Source organism: Lytechinus variegatus, chromosome 1 (genome assembly GCF_018143015.1).
Source record: "Lytechinus variegatus isolate NC3 chromosome 1, Lvar_3.0, whole genome shotgun sequence".
NCBI classification, from domain to species: Eukaryota; Metazoa; Echinodermata; class Echinoidea; order Temnopleuroida; family Toxopneustidae; genus Lytechinus; species Lytechinus variegatus.
The window spans coordinates 77,811,505-77,838,373 of NC_054740.1; the positions used below are offsets into that span (position 1 = coordinate 77,811,505).

The 26,869-nt window shown below is 33.9% G+C and overlaps 2 protein-coding genes across 3 annotated transcripts in view; one reads left to right on the forward strand and one right to left on the reverse strand.

Moving 5' to 3' along the window:
- Positions 1 to 14,936, forward strand: part of LOC121423918 (N-acetylglutamate synthase, mitochondrial-like) — a 33,582-nt gene extending 18,646 nt beyond the window's left edge. Inside the window, exons 3-11 of the mRNA XM_041619470.1 lie at positions 206 to 328; positions 3,192 to 3,305; positions 4,196 to 4,377; positions 5,376 to 5,538; positions 6,084 to 6,264; positions 6,947 to 7,040; positions 9,321 to 9,486; positions 10,227 to 10,321; positions 10,683 to 14,936. Of these exons, the coding sequence (XP_041475404.1) occupies positions 206 to 328; positions 3,192 to 3,305; positions 4,196 to 4,377; positions 5,376 to 5,538; positions 6,084 to 6,264; positions 6,947 to 7,040; positions 9,321 to 9,486; positions 10,227 to 10,321; positions 10,683 to 10,854 (1,290 nt within the window). The 3' untranslated portion in view covers positions 10,855 to 14,936. The remainder of the gene's footprint in view (positions 1 to 205; positions 329 to 3,191; positions 3,306 to 4,195; positions 4,378 to 5,375; positions 5,539 to 6,083; positions 6,265 to 6,946; positions 7,041 to 9,320; positions 9,487 to 10,226; positions 10,322 to 10,682) is intronic.
- Positions 14,937 to 19,824: 4,888 nt separating this feature from the next.
- The window catches only part of LOC121423929 (spindle pole body component 110-like), a 37,200-nt gene continuing 30,155 nt past the window's right edge, over positions 19,825 to 26,869 (reverse strand). Inside the window, exons 26-33 of one of the 2 annotated variants that reach the window (XM_041619480.1) lie at positions 26,075 to 26,201; positions 25,314 to 25,439; positions 24,830 to 24,932; positions 24,006 to 24,106; positions 23,547 to 23,623; positions 22,728 to 22,932; positions 22,039 to 22,130; positions 19,825 to 20,760 (exon numbers count right to left, since the gene is read on the reverse strand). In XM_041619480.1, the coding sequence (XP_041475414.1) occupies positions 20,646 to 20,760; positions 22,039 to 22,130; positions 22,728 to 22,932; positions 23,547 to 23,623; positions 24,006 to 24,106; positions 24,830 to 24,932; positions 25,314 to 25,439; positions 26,075 to 26,201 (946 nt within the window). In that variant the 3' untranslated portion in view covers positions 19,825 to 20,645. Of the gene's footprint in view, positions 20,761 to 22,038; positions 22,131 to 22,727; positions 22,933 to 23,546; positions 23,624 to 24,005; positions 24,107 to 24,829; positions 24,933 to 25,313; positions 25,440 to 26,074; positions 26,202 to 26,869 lie in introns of those variants that run through there. The other variant, XM_041619488.1, reaches the window with a different exon arrangement.

A 26,869-nucleotide genomic window follows, 5' to 3' on the forward strand; every position in this document is an offset into this window, starting at 1 on the left:
TTACATACTTTTGTACAATACATTTTAATATTATTTTATTAATCTATATATTCATGCATCTATGAATTAAAGGGATTGAGCACTTTCTGATGACTTTACTTTTTACAAAGGGATTGTTTAGATGTTGTTTAAAATAATCAAGCTAACTTGTGACAATAATTTAACCAACCTTTACATCAGTTCATTTATCATTTCTTCATACTAGGTGGGCACGGATCCGAAGGAGGCACGCTATTGGTTGAAACAGTTCCAGCGATTAGGAGGCAGCCATTCCAAGCCCTTTGCTGTAGTTCAAGTCCATCAGGAAATCTTCCAGAAACCTGATCTGGTAAAGTCTAATGTTTTCTGTTTGAATCAGGAGCCAGGATGTTATTAACTACAAAGTGTAGTGATTTATTTTACACTGAGGGCTGACATTTTGTGATTTACTGCATCGGTTTTTACAGTGTATTTGTAATCAATTGTACATATTAACTGTATGATCAATCACTAAACTTTTTGTTACAGGCCCCTGATTCTGGATATTGAATTTTCCTTGTAAAAAGAGTTTGATCTCACAAAACCTTCATGTATTTCAGTCTAGATTCAACAATATTCACAGTTGTTTATGGGTTACAAAGGTGTTTTTTTTCTTCAAATCTGTGTTCTCATGATGTGGCTGGGATTTGTACTCACAACCAACTGTTTCAAAGGTGTGGGTCAGAAGTCAGATTGTCCATACCATAGCCCTCTATAAAAAGGGCAATTTATGATATTCATAGTACACTTTTGTACACAGCCTGTAGCCAGCTTACATGTGTACATGTGACTCCCCCCCCCCCCCCCCCCCGATAAAAAACCCCAAGAAAATCATATCTGCTACACCTTTTCATAGAGTTTTCAAGAAATATTCATTTATGTTTCTGTTATTTTTATGCTTTTGTTATAACTAGTTTAATGACTGGGTGTCTACCCCCTCATATGCTACCAGTCGAATGCTCACCACTAGTTTCTGAAGAGGTCTACAATTCATCATCACATATCTGCAAAATTTACATTAAAAAAAAGGAAAATCCTTAACAATGAGTCCTGTATGTCAATTTTTTTTTGCATGTATAATGATAATGTCCCTTGGGAAACTTGTGGTGGTGGTGGTGAAGATGGATGGAATAATTTTAGGAGCAAAGACGTCACTAGGCGGTTTCAAACCGCCTCGATCACAAGAATCCCCGTTAAATTACGAGAACTTTTTAAGGCTAAAAAATACCCGTTAATTATTCCTGCATTCACACCGCCCCGAAACACATCCTTCGGGATAAGTTCCCGAAGTTACGAGCATGCGCAGTGTGGTCTGATAAGCAGGCAAGGCGGGAGATTCAAAATCTCTAGCCCAGCAGCCACCCACGCCGCCGCGCCCAACGACACGCTGGGATAAAAGTTCCCGTAATTTGCTTTCACATCGCCAAAATACCTGCGACCTTGGAAAAATCCCCACGAAAGTTCTCGTAATTTCGCCAAGTACCTACTATTTAGCGGGTATTTTCTTTCGGGGAGATTACGCGTAGTTTGCTTTCACATTACCAAAATACCTGGTATTTTCTGATCGGGGTAAATTTCCCGATCAGAGAATACCTGGAACTGGCGAACTTCGAGGCGGTCTGAAACCACCTTCTGACTGATGAGATTTTCAATAGATATCCCTCCAAATAATACAGATTAATGGGAACTTAACAAGCTACATGTACATTAGTATGCTCTCGGTAAAGTTTTATGATCATATATTGCATCCCAGAAACTGAGAATTATCAGTGTTACAGTATACAGTATCTTTAATAACTACATACATGTATACATCATGCATGAAACTACATATAAATCATGCATGAATAGGAATGTCAGAAATTAAACTTAGGCTTGCATTTTATTTTATTTTGTTTTGGAATGAATAACTGTAACAAATCAGGCTTAGGTGATGTCTAATGACATCCCTGTTAGTTCATGATTTTCCCCAATCCATGTCTTTCCTTTAAATTTACTATGTTAGTAAAAGTCAACTTGGGCATGCATTTGGGAGCCAGTATCTACATGTATGATGTGTAAAAACAAGCTTGTTTATTTAGTTCAAAGTATTGTAGTTTATGAGCACAGCATATGATATAATATGAAACTGGTACTATAGAGCTTGAATAACTGGCTTGAAGGTAATGCTATTGAATATGTTGTGTATGCATTGATAGGTTTATCCAATAAACACAATAGTATAAAAGGATTCTATTGTGAATACTTTGTATTAAGAAATCAATAGTGGTATTGCGAAAGGGTATTTCACTGACACTGGTCATGAGTGACTGAGAGTACATGTGATCATGTTCATAGTTAAGGAATCAATGAAAATCAATTTGTTCAGTTTGAAAGGAGATGTTGCCTAGAAAATTAAATTTGTAACAGCTGAATGAAGCAATTTTACTGTCAGAAAAACAAATTCTAAACATTTGAGATGTCATGTTCAAACCAATTATGATATTTTCATTTTATTCAAAAAAATGTATTTTCTTTGATTGATAGTACTTCAGATTTATTGGTGTGTCTGTGCCACTGACAGAGAATAGGAAATAAGCAGTGGCATGATGTTGAATTTTAAATGTATTTGACAATCACAGCAATACATCTCATTAGGATCCTCCAGAGGTTAGATTTCTAGTAATATCTCTGCAGACTTTGCTATAAAAGGCAATCTCTGCTACTACAATACTGTATAATACATTTTAGCTTTCCATGATATTAACAAAGGAATATTTCATGGCATGAATTGAACTGGCCTTCAGAATTCGGGCCCTGAAATTTTTCATGTATATTTTTATTTTTAACCATTATAATTTGATACAATATCTTGAGTTGTATGTTAAGGTACAGCTATTGGTCTGTAACCTGTAAAATTATGCAAGAAATTCATATTCAAATGATTTTATATAAGTGACAATAATGTGATTTAAAGTGTGGATTACCAGTAACTACTGGTATGTGAATTTTTTTATTGTTTTATTCAAATGTTTTGTGTTTTTTTCCCTCTCCCTTTCCTCCACTTTCTGGAACATCTTCTTTCTCTCCCTTTCCTACTCCTCCATCTCTCCTTACCTCTTCCTCTCCCTCTCTTTACCACTCCCTACCCCTCTCTCCCCCTCTCCCTTTCTCTCCATTTGATATACATGTAGCTTGAAGCATTGAGCTCCAACCTAGCATTCCTACATCGTAATGATATGAAGTTACTGGTTGTCCATGGGGCTTCTCTTCCAGATGGAACAAACTTGTCAGATCAAGAACTACAGGTATGATCAGAGTGATCAGATTTCTGAAAGTGAAATGTGGAACAAAGTATTATGCAAGGGATAAGCAATGAGTGGAAGAGTGAGGACATTTTTCAAGTGCAAACCATGCAATTGTGCACATTCCAGAAGTAAACTTTTAGCAAGTTTAATGAATTACTAAAGTGCACTGATCTATTACTCATTTAAAAAATATGAATTGTGATAAAGGAGGCAATATGAGAAATATTTAACGTCTGGTCACCATAAGTCAAACTCCTCAGTAAGACCTTTCTAATGATATTTATCTCTGATAGGAGTCCACATATTAAGATTAAAACCAAACATTCAAAATAGTAGGGTAAATAGTGTTATTACCATTTTGCATTTTTCATTATTTTTTGAAATAGTTTGCACATTAAAGGCTTTCTATATGTGAGTTAGTTAGCTTATGATGTCTTTGCCTTACCTTTTGTTGATTATTTTACTTTAGTATGAAAGCAATTGTTATCTTCTTATTTCATTTGACTCTTCATCATTTTGTTCTCATGTTGCTGTTATTCGAGACAATCAACCTTTTCTCATCCAAGAGGAAAAATCTTTTCCTAATATGAAAATGAATTATAATAATGATGATCTCACACATTATAATATACAAATTATTTGTACGTTTGGGGAATCTGAACAGAAGTTGCATTTTATATGTATTATTCTTGAGTCTTACAATATGGTTCTTTTTGGATGACATATATTATCTGTTTTGAACATGTTTTCCTGTAAAGAGGTCTGATTTGAATACCGGTAACTGTATTGTTGAATTACACATTCCGTTATCAATTTTCATGATTAGTGTTTCAAATCTTTCTTGGGAGAGAACATCTGATAAGGTCCTTTCACTTTCTCCTGACCCACAGGCAAGCCGTAGTCGGGTGACCACTGATACCATGACCATGGTGAACTTTCTTCAAGCCAGTGGTGCTCCTGCTCATCCACTCTTCTCAGGGAGCAATGTGTTACAGGCAGAGCCAGTAGAGGAAGGGGCCTCTAAAGGAAGGGTCATTCATGTCAACACAGAACCATTAGAGTGGTGTATAGGGTAAGGTCATAATAAAGGAAATAGAAATGTGAATTTTATTACATTGTATGAATGTACGTTATATCAGGAAAATTTCTCTGATCATTACCATGTGCTGCACTCAAACCAGGTGATGTAAAAAGGTGCCGGCGGGAAGTAATTCCTCAAGAAGCTGTGAGCACCAAAATTGGTAGCCTAGCTTTCCTGGTGGGAAGTATAGCAGAACCTAACAAAATGGATATGTGTGCAATATTAATACCCTATATTGTTGTTATTGTTGAATATTTACTACTGTTTCCTTCCAACTCTCTTTTTTATAAGTAATTCTGTAAAGAAACAAGCCCCCCCCCCAAAAAAAAAGAAGTATATATATATATATCATACTAGATTCCGCCGGAAAGGCGAATTTTAAAAATCTTTTTTCATTGTTCACAATTCTCCTAAACGCCCTCTACATTTGCCTATACGTCGAAATGTCTATTATGACGGAATAAACCCATTCATAGACTTCGCAGCCCTTACGTAGGTTGTAGGCATATATGGGTTTTGAGGTCTTTTTAATTTTTTTTTATGATTATAAAATTTATCTTTATTTGATAAGGAAATTTTCAAAAATGACTGAAAATGAATATTAATTGGAATTCCTAATAATAAACCCTTTTATGTAATCATTACCTTTGATGTGCCATGCATAAGAAGGCAGCTGTACGAGTAAATCTTAAAAAATATTTGTGAGAAAACAATTTTGTAATGATGATAAAAGATGTTTTGAATTAATTTTATGGCATTCATGTGTAGTTAAATGAACAGGAATTATTTTACTATTTTTTTAGCACTTCATTTGAAAAAAAAATTAAGTGACTGTCTTAATTGCTCAGATGACTTATGAGTTTGTTGATTGAAATTATGTTAAATAATTTTGTTTTGTTTGATAATCCTTTTATATAAAGCATTTAACTTCCATTCTTTATGTATTTATAAGGTACCAATGTCTCAACAATTCTGTTATTGTTTTGTAGATCTGGCCATATACCTGTAGTATCATCTATAGGAGAAACCTCTAGTTCTCAGTTAGTTAGTATCGATGCTTCCCACGCTACCGCAGAGATTGCTAAGGCTGTACAACCCATCAAGGTGCTTCTACTCAACAGGAAAGGTGGTTTACTCGATGGTAAAGGAGAGGTTAGTCATATCAATTATTTTAAGGTTGGTTTATTTGGTGTACCTCGGATACTGCATTACTGGTGGGTCTTTCATAAAGTTGTTCGTAAGATACGAATGACTTTACGCACGACTGGTGATCCTTTCTTGTGCTAAGTGATATCCCAATATTATAATTGATTTTATAACCTAAGAACATGTTCCAGTTGTGCGTAACTTTACGAACAGCTTTGTAGTAGATGATGCTAATGAGATATGTTGGGGCTATATAAACCTGTCATGGTGCTTCTCTCTATTCAAAGGAAATGGAGATATTGAAGATGGGGAATGTGACTGCAATTCTGGGATTAGAAGATGCAAGTTGAGGGATTCAGATGGAAATGTTGAATTTAGTTGATGACTTCTTAATTGTATCATCCATTCTGTTTGTGGCTTGAGATGATATCATCAAGGTATACTGATGCCATAGAATGATAACATAATGCTTTATATCACACTTCATCTCTCTCCCAGTCTTAATCACTTGTTTGAATTTCAGTGCCATCTTGTATTGTCTTGTCATGCAGGTCATCCCACAGGTTCATGTCCCAGCGGATGTAGAATCCCTTGTTGATGAGCCATGGTGCACTGATACCTGTCAGCACCGGATCCATGATATCTCCACCATGCTCCAAGCGCTTCCTTCCATGTCAAGTGTAGTTATTACTTCCCCTGAGAGCATCTTGGCTGAACTGTTCACGCACCATGGTAAGTCAAAGCTAATGAAAAGTCCAAGTGTTTTTTATTATTATTCTGGATGCTACACAGATGAACAGAAAAAATTGGTGCACAGGTCTGTAAAAGAAACTTTAAAATCTTTCCAGGTTTAAGTTGTCTATAAACATCACAAAAATCCCTGTCGAAACCGACCTTCAGTAATAGTTCAGGGCTCATCTGAAGCACCCTAGCTGAACTCTTCATCCACTGTATCACATCAAGATGGACCATACCTTAAGAATTTGTCGTATAAGATCTTTGTGATATATCATGGCTGGGCTGATAAAACCTTGTATCTCAAAATTTTGAGGGCAGCTCAGAAAAGGCTTATTTCAAAAATATAGCAATGGTGGCAGTCTCATATTGTCTGAAAACAGTCTCCTGAACCTGTGAAGAACTCTTTTGAGGCAAAACAAGGTTGCTACCCATGTTATAACTCTAAAATCTAGCTTATTTTCAGCTGCCCCAAAAAATGTTTGCATATTGAGACACAAGATTTTATGAGTCCAGCCATGGCATGTATTAATACAATCCTACAGTATCATGGTGAAACTGTTCGTTCCTAATGGAAAAATTATGATTTTTCAAACTCAAACTGGAGAGTTGCATTGGCATTAGTTCTATATTTTGTTTAAAAAAAATAGTATTAATAGTACTTTTGGTTATTTTTCAGGGTCAGGTACTTTGTTCAAGAATACAGAGAGGATATGGAAGTACTATGATCTAGAAAATATAGATACAGATAGACTTTTAAAACTTATTACAAGGTAAGTGATACATTTTCTACATAATTATATACACTATATGTTTAATCATAACAAAAAGCAGTCTTAGAGATCCATTTGATAGTGCCATTTAAGCGCCATGTTTTTCAAGTTATCTGTTGGAACAACCATTGTCTCCTTTCTCACAGGTCATGATCATTTGAAAGCATTACAGCTTCTCATGTGAACTATAAAACAGAGATAAATATTTTTCAGAAAGGTCTCACACAAGGTTTGGATATATACAAGTACTTTTTGGAATTACCCGGTATTAAAGGTGCACTAATACCATTGATATTGAGAAGGTAATATTGATAATAATGGATTCATGCGATGAAATTGATTTTTTTTATATGTGCAATTATTATTTCTAATTTATTTATCATAGTATTTAGCATTATTATTTTTTCGTTGGTAAAAGGTAAATGAAGCTGAGTGTTTTTCATAGTTTCAGTCTTTTTAGCAAGAGGGAATTGGATTTGAATGATGATTACATTAGTTGGTAGCAAAATGGAAATTGAAGGGATGAAAAACAGCAAATATGTAGGGAGATATGGGGCATGGATCTTGAGATTTGAGGATTTTAGAGAGACAATTTTATAAGGATGAAACGTGGACAGGAATTTATGGGATGGGGGCAAAATCTATGGTTAAGAAAAAATGGCATTGAATGAGGAAAAAACACATTGTATGAGGTGCATAGGTGTATGTCTCTCTCTCTCCTTGCTATGCGGTAAATATCAGCAGCAAACCTTATTCCAAACAACAAAAACATCAGACATTGTGCCCTTTTGCAGACACCATATTGTGAAATAAATATTTCATGACCTGTCAGTTGATTCTTCACCTGCTCAAAAATATGTTGGGAGGCATTTGGAAATATTGAGAATTGTAAAGCAATATGGACACTAAAACATACGTGAGCATTGTAGCAGGCAATCCTCTTCATGTTAACATCAAGTACACATGATTAATCTCATTTTCAAGTGTCTCATCTCAAGAGCATTGATACATGATGCTTTCTAGCTTAGATGTAATCTTCTCATGCTGCTGTAGTTTTTATGATTCATAGTCTTCTGTCATGTTGCCATGGTGATGTCACATCCATTGTCCATATAATGTGATGATTTGTGTTGTGAGAGTATTCTGTTCATTGCTCGAGTGCTTCAGCTTTTACAGAGAAATTTCCATCCTTGTTCAGGGAAGAAGAGACAATATCACAATTTTTTTTGCAGCTTTGAATTTCGTGATTGATATATCAATTCATTTTTCATTTTTGTTTTTCATGAAATATAAGCAGTTTATGCAAATGTCAAATATATTGAAAACAATTACAAATTAAACAAAAAGAGAAAATAATTATTGCCCTGGCAATATACAATCAATTTAAGTAAATGTAAGAAATATGGAAAACTGCAAAATCTCAGAGAGCTTTAAAAGTGACTTTCCAATGTGTTGATAAAGATTAAATGACGATAAAGAATTATTCTTAAAACAGTATACTATTTTCAAAAGGTATCAATTCTCATACTTTAGAAATAATGGTAATGATTACATACTGTATCCAACTTTGCAAGATCAACATTATGTTCTTTTTCTCTCTCTGACATGCTCCTTTTTAACTCTCCCTTTGTCTCCTTTGCCACCTTTGTGTGTTTTTTGTTTTCTTGTTTTATTCTACTATTTTTCTATCTATTTTTTCCTTCCATTATTTCTTCCCTCTATATGCTTTTCTGGCTGTCTGCATTGTTCTGTCTCCCCATTAACTTTTTTGCTCCTTCTCTGTCTCTTCCTCTTTTCCTATTGATCTCTTTATTTTCTTTTTTTTCCTATCATGCTCCATCTCCTTCACAACCCCCTTTCCTTCCCCCTTTTTCCACATAACTGTATCTCTCCAACCCTTCTCCTTCCTCTCACCCCCCTCTCTCAACTTGGAAAATTGCAGAAGTTGAAAAATACAGCTGCATGTATTGTAACTCTATCTAGCAAGTGCAGCCACATCACCCCTATTTTAAAAACTCTTCACTACGAAATCATGGGGGACAGGCCCTCGCTTAAATGCTTTCGTGCAGGGCCAAATCTGTGGAATTCTCTTCCACAGAGTTTGGAAACCCTGACTTCAGTGGCCACCTTCAGGGGCAACCTTAAATCATCTGTATAAGATTTCTTTATGACAGACATTGACTTATTATTTTTATTGTTGTTCTGCTCTGAAGCGCCTTGAGCATCTAATCGAGATGGAAAATGCGCTATACAAGTCTTTTGTATTATTATTATTAACAGATCATTTGGTAGAGTACTTAAGAAGAATTACATAACTGATCTTCCCAGACGACTCCATACTATATATCTTTCTGAGGGATACAATGCTGTAGCTATTATCACTAATGAAGATGATGTTCATAATGTGCCTTACCTAGACAAGTTCTCCATAAGTCTTCAAACACAAGTGAGTATAAGAGCTCTTTGAAAGGGCTGTCATGCCTGGAGGTATGGCAAGCTGTTCTGTCATTACAATTTTTTATTTCATTTCTTGATAAAAGAAAGTGACATTTTGTCAACAACGCAAGCCAATCTCTTGATATCAAGAATTAGTTATAAATGATAGAATAGCTTACCATACATATTGTCATACACTGATTAATATATCCATGTGACAGTCCCTTAAATTCAATACAATTTAGCATATCATAATATAATCACATTTAAAGTAACATATATAAAGATTAGATGCAGCTGAAAATAGAAAGGATGTATTCTTGGGAAAATATCAATCAGTTTATGTTACTTCTTTCATTGATGCATCAGATCCCTTACTGAGATATGTAAAGTGAAATACATTACACCCTTGATATTTACTGAGAGTGAAGAGCTGGCCATTGGGGTACATAATGTCTACATGAATAATCTTGGGGGCTTTTCCATATTTTTTTTTTTTGCTGAAATATGCAGATGTGGAGTTACATTCATGCTTTTAATTGACATATTCTTAAGTGTATTTATGTGATTTGAATGAGATTGTAAGAAAAAGTGTGCGCTGTAAGATTGTCATAAAACATTGTGGCTCGTTTAGGCCCTTCACACTCCATTTATATAAGTCATGTGCAAATTTACAAACAGCTTTGTGATCATCACCCTAATGCTGAACCGTTGGTATAATGTAAAATATTTGTACATGTTTGCCCTCAGGGTGAAGGGACCAGTGATATGCTGTGGGATTACTTAAGGAGAGACTTTGGCATGCTGTTCTGGAGGTCAAGAAGTAATAACCAAATCAATCCATGGTGAGTATAATAGAATGGTAGATTGTAAAGTAAAGATGCTCTGCTTTTGGGATATGACAAGCATTGGCTTGGCTGTGTAGATTACAGCTGTTTGGCTGACCCCAGTTCATATATGCAATAGTTAAAATACTACTATGTTACAGTGATATTGCCTTATTCAGATGGGTTAATGAATCAGGGAATTGGAAAATATTCACCATTATATATTGATAATAATAAGTATATATTGTGGTATTGGTATATGAAACGGGCAATAAAATGATGAAAGGAAGGAAACAGAGGAAGGTGATTAATTGATGCAATAATTCCAAACTTAAAATATTTTGAAGTTGTAATATGTTTCCATTCCTTTTCCACCAAGGTATTTCAAACGATGCGAAGGAAGTTGGAGCAACAGTAAATGGACCGTATTCTGGTATGGCATGGCGGACCCTAAGCTATCTTACGCCCTCGTTGAGAAGGCGGTAACAAGACCAGCATCTTTTGTTGAACCAGAGAGCTATGAGAACGACCTGATGAGGGATATGCCCTGAACATATGTCATGACACAAAAGAGATTCTATATTTTTATTACAAAAATATGTAAAATTATAAAAACAATCAGATTGAGCTCCTTGGTAGTATCTTTCATTGGAAAATCTGATGAATAATGCACCAGAACAGAAACATTTTCAGACATTGTTCATGAGAAAATACATATTTTTATGGGATGTTAACGAGGAAACAAATATGTCATCACTTTTCTTGTTTCTATCCATCTTGGTATTGCCTTGTTTTTGCATTACTAATTTTCTCTATCCAATATTATTTTTAATTCCAGAGTATATGCTATTGTATTTTTCTTTTTATTCAGTTATTTTGTTTCTTTTTGCAATAATATTTATTACTTATTTTTCAAGCCTGAAGAATTCCCTACCACAATATTCCTGAAACTCTTAAGGATCTTTTACATTTATTTCAATCATACATTAAAGAAATGTGACGTTTTGAAGATTTCTAACAAATCCAGTGTTATTTTATAATTTGGCTTTGGCATGCTGTAAAATTTAGTGCTGCTCTTTTTTCAGATTGAATGATATAATTCATACATGTAATCATGGTCTGCTTTTATTGCTCGCTTGATGCATTGTATTGAAGTAATTTACAGATAAATTATTACCCAGGTCATTGACTTCAATTTCTACTCCTTAGGCAGCATTCTGACCAGGCACCAGTTCATAACTGCACACATGCCAAACTACATTCAGTGACATTCACATCATACAGGGTAGCCATTTAACACCTGTGTGGAGAGAGGAAAATGAAGACAAGGTGCCTTGCCAAATGACATTAATTTGGACTTGAGATTTATTATGACTTTTCAGTGGTAATTAATTCTCAATAGTTTTTTTTTCAGTTTATCAATTTGTTTTTCTTCAATAACCTATTTGTGTTTGTAGCGCTTCAAGCATTAATGTAATTTTTACTAAGCCCAATGTAACTTATTTTGAATACATATAGTTTTAGTGCTATATCACCTTGATAAAGATATACATGTGTCACAATGAAACAGAATAGAAATAGAATAAAATTAAATTGGTATACACACATTAATGATGATAATATTTTGTTTTCATATAATTATCACTACATATGGATGCTTAGTGCTTACAGATAGAAATATTTATTTTTTCCTCACTTTTTGGTCATATACAGGGTACAGTATTGTGCAGAAAGGAATATAATATATTGTATTTGTATCCAAGAATCAAGACAATTTATTTCTTTCTTATAAAACGAACACATGTTTAATTTTGAACATAGTAATAACCTTAAGTGATCTGTGAATACATTACAGCTTGTTGTCAGGTTGAATAATATAATTCATCATAAATGTAATTATATTCTACTTTTATAATGCTTTACAGATCAATGTTTACCCATATCATTGAATTCAATTGCTGTTCCACACATAAAATGCACCTCTTCACTCTCTAAGCAGTGTTCTGGCCATGCGCCATTTTACAAGCACATGCATCCCAATCTGACGTTCACATACAGGGTACTCATTTAACACCTGGGTGGAGAGTGGAAAATATAGACAAGGTGCCTTGCCAAAGAACAGTAACTTTGGACTTGAGATTTAGTATGACTTTCAAGAGAAATTCACAATATTTTTTTTTTCTTTTTCAGTTTATCAATTAATTATGCTTCAAAGATTTGATTTTGGTTTGTAGCACTTAAAACATTAATGCACTTTTTACTAAGCCCAATACCAAGATTTATTTTATAACTTTTTTTTAAATCAATCATTCGAATATAGTTTGCTCATTGTGCCATAATCACCTTGATAAAGATATACATGTGACTTACTGAAATGAAATAGAAATAGACAAAAAAAATGCACATGTGATTTGTTTTCATATGGTTATTACTACATATGACCACAATTCAGGCAGAAGATATAGTTCAAATAGCAATATCATAGAATGGATTGTATTCAAGATTCCAGACAATTTATATTTTTCTGACAGAACAAACAAACCCTTGTTCAATTTCATACATATAAGTAAAACTTAGGTGGTCTTTGAAAACAGCTTTCCATTGAAGGTTTGAAGAAAGGATGTTAAAAAAAATGTACATTAAAGGATGGTGGGGTGGGGCAAATACAAATCCAGTCATCAGAAGTTATATCTTGCTATTGTTCTGAAGTGGTCATTATTGGATTTCACTGAATGACATAAGAACAGAGATATGCTATTAAAAGTCTGCCAGATGTATAAGAACAGACTTAAATCTACTTAATGGCAGTTAGAATTAGTTGAAATATTCAAGTTTTAAACATTTACAATATTGCTTTATGTACATGTATATAGAGAGTGATATAGGAGTCTATGAAGCAAGCTAATGGTAAAGCAGTTATTCTGAAAGAATCAATATATATGCTTATAGTAAATAAATTCAAATAATTATTTATTTATTGAATGAATGAATAATGCTGTGATATAGTGTGTTTAGTATTTATATGAAGACTTTACCAGTAAGAAGTTTGCTGTGCTGTGCCATAATATGCGATATTATATGTACCATTCCTTTTTTCATTCTGTTTATTTTACGGATATGATTTTTTTTCCAGTTGTAAATATATATGCACATTGTGTAAGAATTGCTCAGCTGAGGATGTTGATGAAGGCGATGTATTCCGTCTTAAAGTGATGCTATTTAAATTGTAAGACTAGTGTATAATCATTCTGTGTTTGAGATGTATTTTAATATCACTCGAGCCAGTGAACTATACAGCAATCTAATGAGATTATCAAAATTATAATTCGATACAGTTGATTTAATTTAATTGACGGCATTATATCCAGTACATCGAATGTAATTTCACTGAAATAATTGATTTAGAATTTAATTACAGTTTTACAAGAAAGATGCATTTTTAAGCAATGAACATATAAACTCAAACAGTCTGTACTCTATTGTTATTAAATTACAATCACAAATTATTTTAGTTGATTTTTTTTCTCTTTTGATTTATAGGTCTGAGATATCTTACATGAAGAAGCTTTTATACATCTGTCTATTATTGTATAATTCAGGCTTAGCAAGCAATAACAATTATACAAGGGTAAAGAAAGGGTCTTTCTCTGATGAAAAAATGTACTGTAAAAATTAAACATGTTTAGGATTACTTTTGCCTTCATAATTGTGAAACTGCCAGTCATTAAATGTTCACTCTTTTTTTAGGTGGGAAAAGTAAGAGTATTTTGTATGATCATCTATGAAAGAGTATATGAAAAATGTTTCTGTAACTCAAACTTGAAATTTCAGCTTTCCTTGTATTTTGTATATGAATTTAGCTTTGCCTCGAGATGCAAGTATGTGCAATAATAATAATGATATGTCCTTCTTTGTGAAACAAGAAACCAAGAAAAGATATTTTGTGTACTCTAGCTACATGTAAAGGTGCTCTTGTTATTAATTACACAAGTCTGAAGTAATATGTCATATTGGTTATTCATGCAAAATTAAACGGATATCATTTCAACTGGGGCTGCCAGCATTCAAGATTTATTTAGTCCCAGCTGATTCGATTTTAAGTGTACATGATTTGATATTCATTCTACTGTGAGTAGGCCTAACTGTGAGTTTACCTGCATGCTTATGGGTAGATTCAACCAGGATGAAATGGGTATTAAAAATATGAAATTTATTGTTTTTTTTGTACTGAATATAGCAAACAGTATTGCAGACAGTATTCTTTTAGAGTAATTATTTTTGCCTAGATTTATAATTTACAAGTTTTGCCCATATTTTCAATCTAGTTTTGTAATGATACCATAGGAGAGATTTAAGTCAAGTTACAAATTTTAGGCTTATGAAGGAGAAATTTCCTTCTTCATTGAATAAAAAAGTTAGCTACTATGATTGACAGATATCTACTATGGTGTAGTTTACGATCATTCCAACATTTACCGTGTTAACACTTGATCGGCTTTTGGTTCAGAACCAAAAGCCGATGCAGAATCGGTTTTTGGTTCATCTTGCACTGTGTTTACACGCTGTTACAGCTCGCGGTTCAGAACCGTGTGCCGATGCAAAAACCTGTAATGATACGCACACGAACACTATACGTCATGATAAAGAAAACGCTGGATCCGTGCGCTTACAATTACGTCACAATGGCAAAGTAAATGAAATGCGCACCAATTGCCGATAAAGAATTGGCTTTGTGTTTACACGTAGTAAAAAAGCTGATTCTTCATCGGCTCGCGGTACAGAACCTACTACTTTGGTGGTCCAAATTGCCGATTCTGAACCGAGAGCCGATGCAAGTTAATCGCGTTTACACGCTACGAAAAAGCCGATCAAGTGTAAACATGGTAATGGTGAATTTCACATTAAGATTGACAGGTGGCTTGTTGTAATCAACAACATTGTTGATTTGGAATGTTGATGGCAGAATGCAAGATGTTCATTACAGGAAGGTTGATTTCAGTAATATACATCATTCCTTTCCCAGTCAGTCAACCCTTTGAACTTGCTCTGATATATGTAGTTCAAGGGACCCAAGGTCACTGCAGTTCATGCAAAGTGCTAGTGTGGCAGTTTGTTTTCCAATATATGCATGATTTTTATGAATTGCCTCTGCTTTTTTTCCACTTGTATGTTCAAACTTCATATATTCATGTTAGCATAAGATCAAGATATGTAAATCTACAGTTATTTGCATTTGGGCATTATGTGAGCTTGTGTATTAGCACCAGATAGAGTTATTTTGGGCTGCCACGTTCAATGTGTTACTTGGACTGTGTGTGGTATTATATAGTTCTATTTAAGTAATTCTCCATAGAAAGCTGGTTCTGAAAATATTTGTCAGAAATTCATGCCATGATGCTGTACTTTATTAGAAATATGAATTACAAGGGTAAATCTTGGGTGATAAAATGTCCCTAGAACTGCTTAAATGTTTCTGCAATGGAAGTAGTAAATTATTGCTCAACCAACTCAAGAACATTAAAGGGGAAGTTCACCCTGGCAATTTTTTTTTTTTGGGGGGGGTAAAAATACCAAGAAATTCTTTTAGAAATTATTGGTAATGGTTTGGGGAAATTCCATCAAAGATGAAGAAAATTATCAAATGTTCATTTTTTTTTTATTTTGATGTTCTGTACGAGCCAGCTGTCCCATATGATTTGTTCTATAAAATGCATTAATTTTTTTTATTGGTTTGTGATGACTGTTTTTTTCAGGAGTGGGTGCAAAATAATTTGTTGGTAGATAAACTGAAGGTACAATAATAACTACAAAAGACATTTGATTTAATAATGTAATCTATTCCATATATGGGGATGCTGCTCTGATAGGACAACACAAATATAGTACCGTAATTTAAAGGGGAATGAAATCTTTGGAATAAGTAGGCTTGTGTCGAAACAGAAAAATCAAAGAAACAGATCAACAAAAATTTGAGAAAAATTGGACAAACAATGAGAAAGTTATGAGCATTTGAAAATTGCAATCACTAATGCTATGGAGATCCTCCTATTGGCAATGCGACAAGGATGTGTGATGTCAGATGTGAACAACTTTCCCTTTGATGGACTATAAAATACCCCCTAAAATGTCCCTTTTTGCTCTTGTGGTGATACAATCTCTTTATCCATGATGTATTCTTTAAAAATCTGTATTACGTGCCCTCCTATAGAAAGAACACATGATCTACTGATAGATATGATAAAAGAGACAATTTAAGTGAAATATATACTAAAGTAATGGGGAGAGTTGTTCACAAATGACATCACACATCTTTGTCGCATTGCCAATGTGAGGATCTTCATAGCATTAGTGATCACAATATTCAAATTCTCAAAACCTCATTACGGTAAAGGTACTTGTCCGATTTTTCTCGAACTTTTGTTGATCTGTTTGATTTTTCTGTTTTCACACAAGCTATCTTGTTCAAAAGGTTTCATTCTCCTTTAAGTAACTTTTTAAATTTTTGATGGATTTTTCTTCAAAGCTTTACCAATATTTTACAACTATTTTTTCTCCTATTACATTTCCCCTACCAATTTCTATTTCACTGTTGTTGTTTTTTATGTAACATTCTGTTATACTGTTAATTTCTGAACCCTGTTCATAATAGTTTTCTTTTTTTAATGTTAGTATTGCACAAGTTTAAGGGCAGTTAAAATAATTGAGATTATTCAAAAAGTCACCGTCATTTTGTAATCCCCCCCCCCCCCATGGTTTATTTCATTTATTTCAGAATGTTAATGCAGATTTTCCCCTTTTCTGTCTTTGATAAAGATATGTTCATAAAACACAAAATGTGCAACCATTTTATTTATTTGTATATATGGTGAAGAGACTAATGTATATATCATTTTTAAACAAAGTTTGGATTTGTGTTTTATATTCACATGGTATTTTTTTGGTGTCATTTTTGTATGTGTTATTTTTTGTAATGAATGAAAATAATCACACCCAACTGCAAGCAGAAAACCTCTTTGATCGGTTTGATGACACAACGTTGGGAAATGAGAATGTGAAAATTGAAGGTGAGCAAGGGACTTCAACATGTAAGATTAAAATAAGTCTTCATAATTCTTCTAGGATATAGCATGAATTTGAGTCAATGTTGGGTTATTTCAAGTTTGGTGATGACAGGGCATCCGTCAAAGAGTTACGATTGATCCAATCAATCAAGTGTATGGAAATCCATCAATGTTGGTTTATTTTAAGTTTGGTGATGACAGGGCACCCGTCTTACAAAGAGTTACGATTGATCCAATCAATCAAGTGTATGGAAATCCATCAATGTTGGTTTATTTCAAGTTTGGTGATGACAGGGCACCCATCTTACAAAGAGTTACGATTGATCCAATCAATCAAGTGTATGGAAATCCATCAATGTTGGGTTATTTCAAGTTTGGTGATGACAGGGCACCCATCTTACAAAGAGTTACGATTGATCCAATCAATCAAGTGTATGGAAATCCATCAATGTTGGGTTATTTTAAGTTTGGTGATGACAGGGCACCCGTCAGAGTTACGATTGATCCAATCAATCAAGTGTATGGAAATCCATCAATGTTGGGTTATTTTAAGTTTGGTGATGACAGGGCACCCATCTTACAAAGAGTTACGATTGATCCAATCAATCAAGTATGGAAATCCATCAATGTTGGGTTATTTTAAGTTTGGTGATGACAGGGCACCCGTCAGAGTTACGATTGATCCAATCAATCAAGTGTATAGTAATCCACCAATGTCATATTTTTTTCTTAAGGAAATTTGCTCAATGTCCTTTAAGAACAAAGTGGAGCATACTGAATTGTAAAGAAATCAGTGAATATATAAAAATACATCATTTCTAGAAAATATTTTGAACAAACATGTATTTTAGATGTTGACATTGCTGGCTTTCCATAGTAGCGATTGATCAGATTAATCATAACTCATTGTAAGATGGGGCCCTGTTGTTGGTGTTTGGCAGTCTGAGTTCTACCCAACTGAAGCAATGAACTTAATTAAGGCTTTCTGATATACAATTACTAAAGTTGAAGATATGAGGTTAAAAGGGCCTTATTCACCCAAAAATAAAAACTTGACCCAAACAGGATGTCAAGTTTCCTCAAATGTCAATAGTAAAATTTAGATTTTCACAAAGAATCAACGGTTTGATGCTTAACTGAGGAAATAATTTGTGCAAGATTGACAAGCAAATGATATTAAAAATATTTTCCACATAAATTTTCTCTTCTCAAGGTGTGTATTTTTCTAAGCATGTTTTTAAAACAGGGTTATGGTTGATATTTGAATTAAAAATTAAATTTTGCAAGAAGAGTTAAATGACATCCCCTCCATTATTCATCTATGATGTATAATTCATCCAGGAGTCGAGAGTATGTTGGGTATCATAAACCTTGTAAAACAGAACAAAACTGCAGTATTTCCTAAGAAGTTTTACCAATTCAGTTTTGGGGGCAATTAACCCTTTGAACCCAATAGGCCGGAATAACGGCCTGCCAATAAATACGCACATACCCGATAGGCCGGAATACGGGCCTACAGCTATGTGATTTCAAAAGCATGGATTCTAAATGTCAGGTGATCTTCTAAAATGACGTCATCTTTCCAATACGTGTAGGAATATTTAGTCGATAATTTCAGTCAATGTCGGCAATGATTTCGGAAGGATTTAGCTTAAAAAATTGCCAAAATATGCCACTTTTTTGTGATTGCTCGTGTCGTAGGTGCGGTAACACACGGTGTAATATGCGGCGAGTCACGTGCTTACTATGGGGAAGCAATTGGCATATTTCACTTTGGTGAAAACAGTGATTTTGAGCCCAAAACAGACACTAAATTTGATATTTCTGATTGTAGACTAGGTCTACGAGAAGCCAAACAACTTCAGCCGGCTCGGTCCGGGTACTAGCGGGGGGGAAGGTGCCATTGGGTCTCGAATCATGGGGGATTGTGTGAATGTGGTCTAGAAGTCATTTATGTGCAAATAATTCAGGGTGTATGTCACGGTCGCCCCTAATAATTCAGGGTTCAAAGGGTTAAGATCCCCAAGTCATATACAGAGGAAACAATTTTTCTTCTTTGTTTATTGACATGTGAAATAGAGATGGGAAAGCCAGTAGCTACACATCTCAATTTGGGGAGGGGGGGATCCATAAAGTTGATAGAAAGATACGCACATTACAACCAATAGAATATGGCCAGCCAAATATTTCTTTTCTTTCAATAATTCTTAATCACTTAAGTTGAACTTATATTTTCCAGTGAAAACTATTTCTGGCAAAGCATCTTATTTGCTTTACAATACAAATTTTGGCTTTATATGGTTAAATTTACAATCATCCTCATCATCCCTCCTGTCTTTTAAACATTTTCTGTTACATATTCATTCACACATTTTCATATCATATCCATTCTATCATTTTCATCATAAATATAATAAGCTCAATAAAATGACAATGAAAAAAAAACAAGACAAAGTTGACTTTATATTCATACACAACTTGCAATTTTTAATGGTTAGTTGTATCTCGAAAAGTTACCAATCATTCATATTTGACAGTTGGTATAAATATGATTCAACATCATTACAAAATCATATCCCTCCAAAACTTGCTTTTAGAAAGATTTTAATGCAAAACAATGTATTTCTTCTTATGCTGCAATCAAATAAAAAGTATATTATGAATCAGCTGCAAGTATCATTAATATATTATTGCCTTTATGCTAATATTAGATTGGATATGCTTCAAATAAGAAAAATATACAAATATTTATTTAAAAAACTCAACTATTATCTCTTCTGCAAATCACAAGCATTTCTTTAATATTTCAGAATTCATTTACTGATTTGAAAACATTTTGAGCACCTCATATTGCACTTATGTGGCACTTCGTTATCAGACTTAATCTTAAATAATTTGACATTTTGGATAATTGCAATAAAATAGTAGCACATGGACATTCAATTCATATTTCTCAGCATTAATTGACTTTAAAAACACTTAAATTGCAGTATTTCTGAAAGTACATTTTCAATCAAATTTGCTATTCCTGTTTCTTACAAGTATTTTAAGAGCATTATATCATAATAGCCCTCTGAACCACTGTTATTTACTTCTGCACTTCTTTGTCGGATTTTAAAGCACTTCGACTAATATCTATAAAATGATAAATTACCAATCAAACAAATTACTAATTAAAAATATCAATACTTTCTCGTTTGAAAAACGACGATGACATTGCAATGAATCAATAATAAAAGAAAATAAATGTCTCAGAGAAGTAGAGCTCAAGTCATTAAAGGCTATTTGGAAATTGGAGGAAAGAGGGATGCAATAGGGGGTATTGATGGTTCTCGGTTGTTTCTCGGAGGGTTGATATTGCGATGGGCACTGCCCTTGCCAAGTCTTAGCAAAACACTGAAAGAGAGAGAACAAAAAGAGTGGAAAAGAAAAACAAAGAAAATAAGAGAGAAAGGGAGACGAGAAAAAAACGAAAGGACAGTAGGAGAAGAGCAAAGAAGAGAACAGAAAGAAGATACAGGGAAGAGGAAAACAGAATGAAGGAATATTAATGAAATGGGGATGAAAAAAAATTAAAGGAATGTTTTTTTGTTTAACATAACAGAATAACAGTATGAATACTTAGTACGGAACAATCTTGTTGATAATAAGGGTTGGATAAACTGTCAGTGTTATGCCATGATGGCTAGGACTATTCACAAACATTTCAACAGAAAAAATTCTGAGCTTGTACAACTTCAAATACTTTACTCTATGCTAAAATGAGCTCAACAACTACATGTATTTCACAAAAAAGTATCAGAGTGCACTACAAGAATATTGCATAATATGCTTTAGCAGAACAGGGGCCAGTTGCAAACACGAGTCCAAAATGCGCACTGTCGATTGGTTGAAAATCAAGTTGCGCATGATTTTTAGAGTTGTGATTTATTGCAACTCTTTCTGCATTGGGCCAAAAATAGTATACCTCTTTGTTTCCAGGAAATTCCTTGAAATTAGCCATCATATATATAAAACTACAGGCAAACTTGCCATATAAAAAAGATGTTCAGGTTTCTGGGACCACAGAAATATGTTCAAGTAAGGCAAAATGTCTTATTTCCTTTATCATGCAACATGATCTTCTCTTTTATCTGTTTGTGCCTTTGTATTCTCTGTTGATATCAAATAAAATAATAATAGTACTAATAAGAAAAACATATGTTTTAAAATATTCTAATCTGAAAATATGTTTCGATTTAGGCAAATACTTGACTAATGGAAGGTCAACTTAAAAAGGACGAGTGAACAGACCAACATTGTATGTGTTCTCTAATTGACTGTGTGTTATGAACAGCTAGTCTTAATATATATACCTGTTGATTTTACCTATCAATAATACAGACAATTAATAAGCCTATTATACTATTTCTATACAGAATCTAAAATATTTTGAGAGTAAATTACTTGTTTTTCTATTTGGTAACATAATTACTGCAGTATGAATGCATTGAATAGTGAATTAGCATGTTATCATTCTGGTGGACCTATATTACAACGAGAATACACTGTTGAGAACGTTGCATTATGGATTAGGACCCCGGCCAGATATGAGTATTTAAGGACTCAAGGTGGTGACAGTAAGGCTGCTTGTTCTTTTCTACTTTAAGCAGAGTCTACTACATGTGTACATACTCCTGTGCAGTCTTGCGTCTTGTATTGACATCCATATCAAGCATCCTTGGAACAGTCACAAGAGCTGTAGTAGCTTCCCAGTTAGCAGGCATCTGCATAAAGAACAAGAAAAAGAAATATAATTTTTGACATGCTGATATCAGGTCAAATCTTTTTGGATGATTAGAATAGCTAAGATTCAGGTAAAGTTGCATCCAACGCTCTGTTACACATAAAATTTCAGACTAGCTTTCCAGATCCCTCATCATTTATTGTCTATGGAGAAATGAAATGATGGCATGTGTAAATGATGTCAGATATTTTCTTTGTGGATGAGGATGGCGTCCTACTGACCAGACTGATATTCCAAACGCCACTAAGGAACTTGAACACATTAGCATGGATTTTCATGTTCTCAAAAAAAATCCTTTATTATCAAACAATGTTCACTAATAAACACGTAAATTGTCTTCAAAGTCCTTATTCCTTGAACTTTTTTATCCCTCTGTACCTCAGAACAGTTTACTAGTAAGATGGTGCATAATGAATGCTAATCCATAATCAATATCATTTCAAAACCTTTAAATTCCCGATTAGTTGAAAATAAAGTTGAATTAGATTTTTGGACTTACATTTTATTGCAACTCTTTAAAGGCCCTGGAACATCTAATGAGTTCCAAGACCTGCCATGCAGACCAGGCCTAACTTACCCTCCAGAAGGGTCCAGGTTCTCCCAACAGGGCCATGCTAGTCCCAATGACAGACTCCTTATCCATGCTAACAGGTACATCCATATGAACACCACTAGATGGTATCTTGTGCTTGCGTCGCCTGCTTGGTGGTTTATAAGGTCTGAAGGTTGCAGTCGTAGGTCGTATCATGCTGATACCAGCTTCTTGTGATACAGCATCAAAGCTGTCAAGAGATGGAAGATACTACCTACTGAATACAAACTTCAAACTTGTGTATGGTAAGTATATATCACATTCACGATTAAATTTGTTTGTATGCCGTGCTCAAAAATAGCATTATTGATTCTACTCATGATCTTAGTAAACTCTCAGTAAATTATTTGAAACAAGCAATGGAATTGTTTGCACATTACATTCAATTCGGATTTTAATGAATTTATTCCACATTTACAGTACTTAGATCAATACAATTTGCATAAAATGTCACAAAAAGCATGAAGTCAAAATGCTGATGGATATAAAGACTAACTCGTCACTACAAGAAAATCGTAGACATTCTTTGATGAAGACAGGCAAGGCCTAAATAAAATGATTTATCTTTTCCTATCTATCATGGTTCCTCAGTAATACTTTACCAATAAAAACAACTGAATCAATCTCTTTAATCCATACTTAAAATTGTCTGTACCTCACTGGTCCCTTCTCTAATACAGATTGGATTGAAAACTTATCTTATAATCCTAATTCCATATTCCCTTTCTCATCTCTCATTTTAAGGACATTATTAGATTGGAGGAACTGCTCCCTATTGGGGAAGGGGGGAAGGGAGACACTCACATGGCTATCATTTGTTCATAGAGCTGTGTCCTTTGTTGCTTCAGTAATTCTCTTCTATCCCTCCATTTATTGATACTCTGATGAAAAAAAAGGATGAATAGATTTTATTACAGTAAAAAAGAAATTTAAGTGGAATTCTATCTCATAGTTAGGCTCATTTCAATAAAAGTGAAAAAATCTAATGATTTTTGTTTTCAAGAAGAAAAATTCATTGAAATGTTTTCAAATATATATTTCTGTTCACCGATCCAACGATGATTATCAAATAAAATCGATTGCATCATTCTGATGGAATGCATTCCATCTCACTAAGCATGGTGAAATAATGACAAATTATCAACATACAAAATTGATATTGTAGCAAGATTTTGTTGTTTATTATCTATTGGGAAAATCAACTGAGCGACGAGATATTTCACCAAAACTAAAGGTCTGAAATAAAATAAATCTGTAACTTACCGTGCACATTCGTTTTTCCATCCTCTCCAAAAAGCTGGTAAGACGTTGGTCCTTCTCTTTCTCTTCCTCCTTTTCACTTTTTATCTTTTCAAATAACTCCTCTGTCAAGGATCATTAAGAAACATGAGCACCAATAAAAACAATTAGAATTTGCAATATTAAGTTAACCATTATTGGTAGTGGGTTGCTTTGAGCACTGAACATCTCTCTAATGGAGGAACAGGGTTTCAAAGGAGGGACCTCCATGATTTCAAACATTAAACATGCATTCACAATGAAAATCGGCACATATATCACTGATGACATTATACAGTGCGTCCCATAAAAAACAAAATCGAGATTAAGCGATGATTTATCATTACTTAATCACAAATAAAATAGACAAATGACCTACCGATGTTAAGCTTAGAATCTACTCTTTCATCTGAAATTACTTAGATTATTCCTCATGCATGCATGATTGAGCAAAAACAATCTGAAGAAAGGATACCAAAAACTCATTTGGTGGGGGGTATCTGAATTTCAAAAAGAAAACCACATGCCTGAAAAGTTCAATGTCTGCTCTTTAATTTAACACCTTAATCACAGAAAATGGTCAAGAAGTAAAAAAATTATGTTCCCTCGAAAAAATGCTTGTATTTCCATAATTTCATTAAATAAACATGCTTTCACCGGTTTGCAACAGAAGCTATCGCTTGATGGAAAATCAGCAAATCATTAATGTTTTATTGTTCTTAAAACTGTATCAATGATCATGTATAGAAATAACTTTAACCGAATTGTGTAACTGCCAATAGGAACATGACTGTTGAATGAGAACTAACTTTTCTGTTCTTGCAACCGTCTGAATGTGATGTATCTCTCAAAGAGACTTCTTAATCTGATCTCGGGAACCTCCATTGTTTGCGTGATTATATTCACAGTTATCTGTATTAAAAACAATTAACACAACTCAAGTTAAAAATGACAAAAATACTTAAAGACATAGACTTTCATCCAACTGCTAACAACAAAGCATTATTGTCTGTACATTATTCAATATATACAACCAGAATACCTACTGCTTTGAGCCTTCTCTTCATGGGCCCTCAATGATTGTGGCCTTACAAAAGGGCAGAAGCATAGTAAGTCTTGCAGACTCTTACTACCTGTTTGCATAAAGTTCACTGTATCAAAATAAACCCAGGAATGCAATTATTTTGTCATTCTGAATCAACTGTTATTCTATTCCATTATGGAAATAAAAGGCTTCTTTGTAGAATAAGGGCAAAGTAAATGCAATTATTGAGCTAAAAATCTGGTCTTTACCGTATGTAACTCTTGTGATATTTTGTTTTCCTTGAAGGCTTCTTCTAGCATGTTGAGATTCTTGAGTTGATCACTGACTTTCATCCTCATCTGCTCAACATTAGGTTTCTTCAGAGCTGGGCGGGGCTATCGGGGAAAAAATGTTCATAAGTCTTCACAAGACCAATCTCTTCATTGCACTGAAAATCAATAGCTATTCAGCACCATACAATGATAATAACGATAATAAACAGTTTTTTATATAGATCATATCATATAATGTCATTATGTCTTTATGTGCTTTAGAACAAAAGATATAGAAAACGAAGCATTACTAAATTCACATGTCAAATTAAGTATTTCAAATAAGTGTAATTTAAAAGCTTTTCTATACTGAATGGTTTTTATAAAGTTAATTTGGAATACTATTCCATCAAGCTGGGATGGCACGAACACAAGAAAAATCACCATATATTTTTGACAAGATTAGAGGAAATAATGACAAATTTTTATCATGTCATGAAATATTAGTATAGGTTTGTGTATCTAGTACAGAAATCATCTACTTATGAAGTAGCCAGTCTACGGAAACGTAGATAAGTAAATATCAACAAAACCTGTTGGGTTCAGATCTTAACTGGTAACCAGTGTACACACTGCAAGACAGGGGCTATGTTATTACATTTACATTATAATAGTACAGGAATTAGAGATTTGGGCAGATCTAATATTTGACTTAAGATGCAAATAGAAGCAAAGGTGATGGAATGCTTGATGCCTACCTGTTCTTCAACACTGTTGAGTCTTGATACAAGAACTTGTTGGTTACGTTCTTGCTGAGCTTGGCTCATCCTCATGTTTCTCAGCTTAGCATCTCTCTTCTTCACCTCTTCACGGAATGCAACCTCCCTATCATAAATTAAAAAGAACAAAAAATAGTAATTAACAGCTGCATTTATAGAGTGCTTTTTTGCCTGAGGATACGAAGCACAACTATTATTACCTCGGCTTTGGCTCGAGCTACCACTTCTTCAATGGGGCTCAGTGCATTCAAGGAATTCATCCTGCCTGGTACCCATTCTTCTCACTTGGGTCAAGTACAGCAGGGTGGATAGATTTTCTTGTTGAAGGAAAACATGGCATGGCTAGGATTTGAATCCATGACCCCCTGTTGGATTAGAATAGGGTGATGATGGAGGATACATTGAATCAAGCAAAGAGGAAAGAAGTATCAAGGGAGATTGCTGCCATCAACAAGGAAAAAACAGGATTTGAAACTTTGGTTGACAGACTAATTGAGTAAAGCCATGAAATTATAAAGTGTATGACAGTGTCACAGGTAACTTTGTAGAAGTTTGTAGATGCTTTCAACTTCTATTCTTGTTGATTGTTTGGGTTTAATTACCTTTATTTTGTGTTATCATTCCCCTGTTATTATTCAACATAGTTTATTTGATATCAAGTTATGCATCTACACATACACTATACATCTTAGTTCCTGAAGGTGATCTTAATAAAGGTAGAAATTTTTGAGACACTAAATATGACTCCTATTAGATTTCTACATGCATTTATGT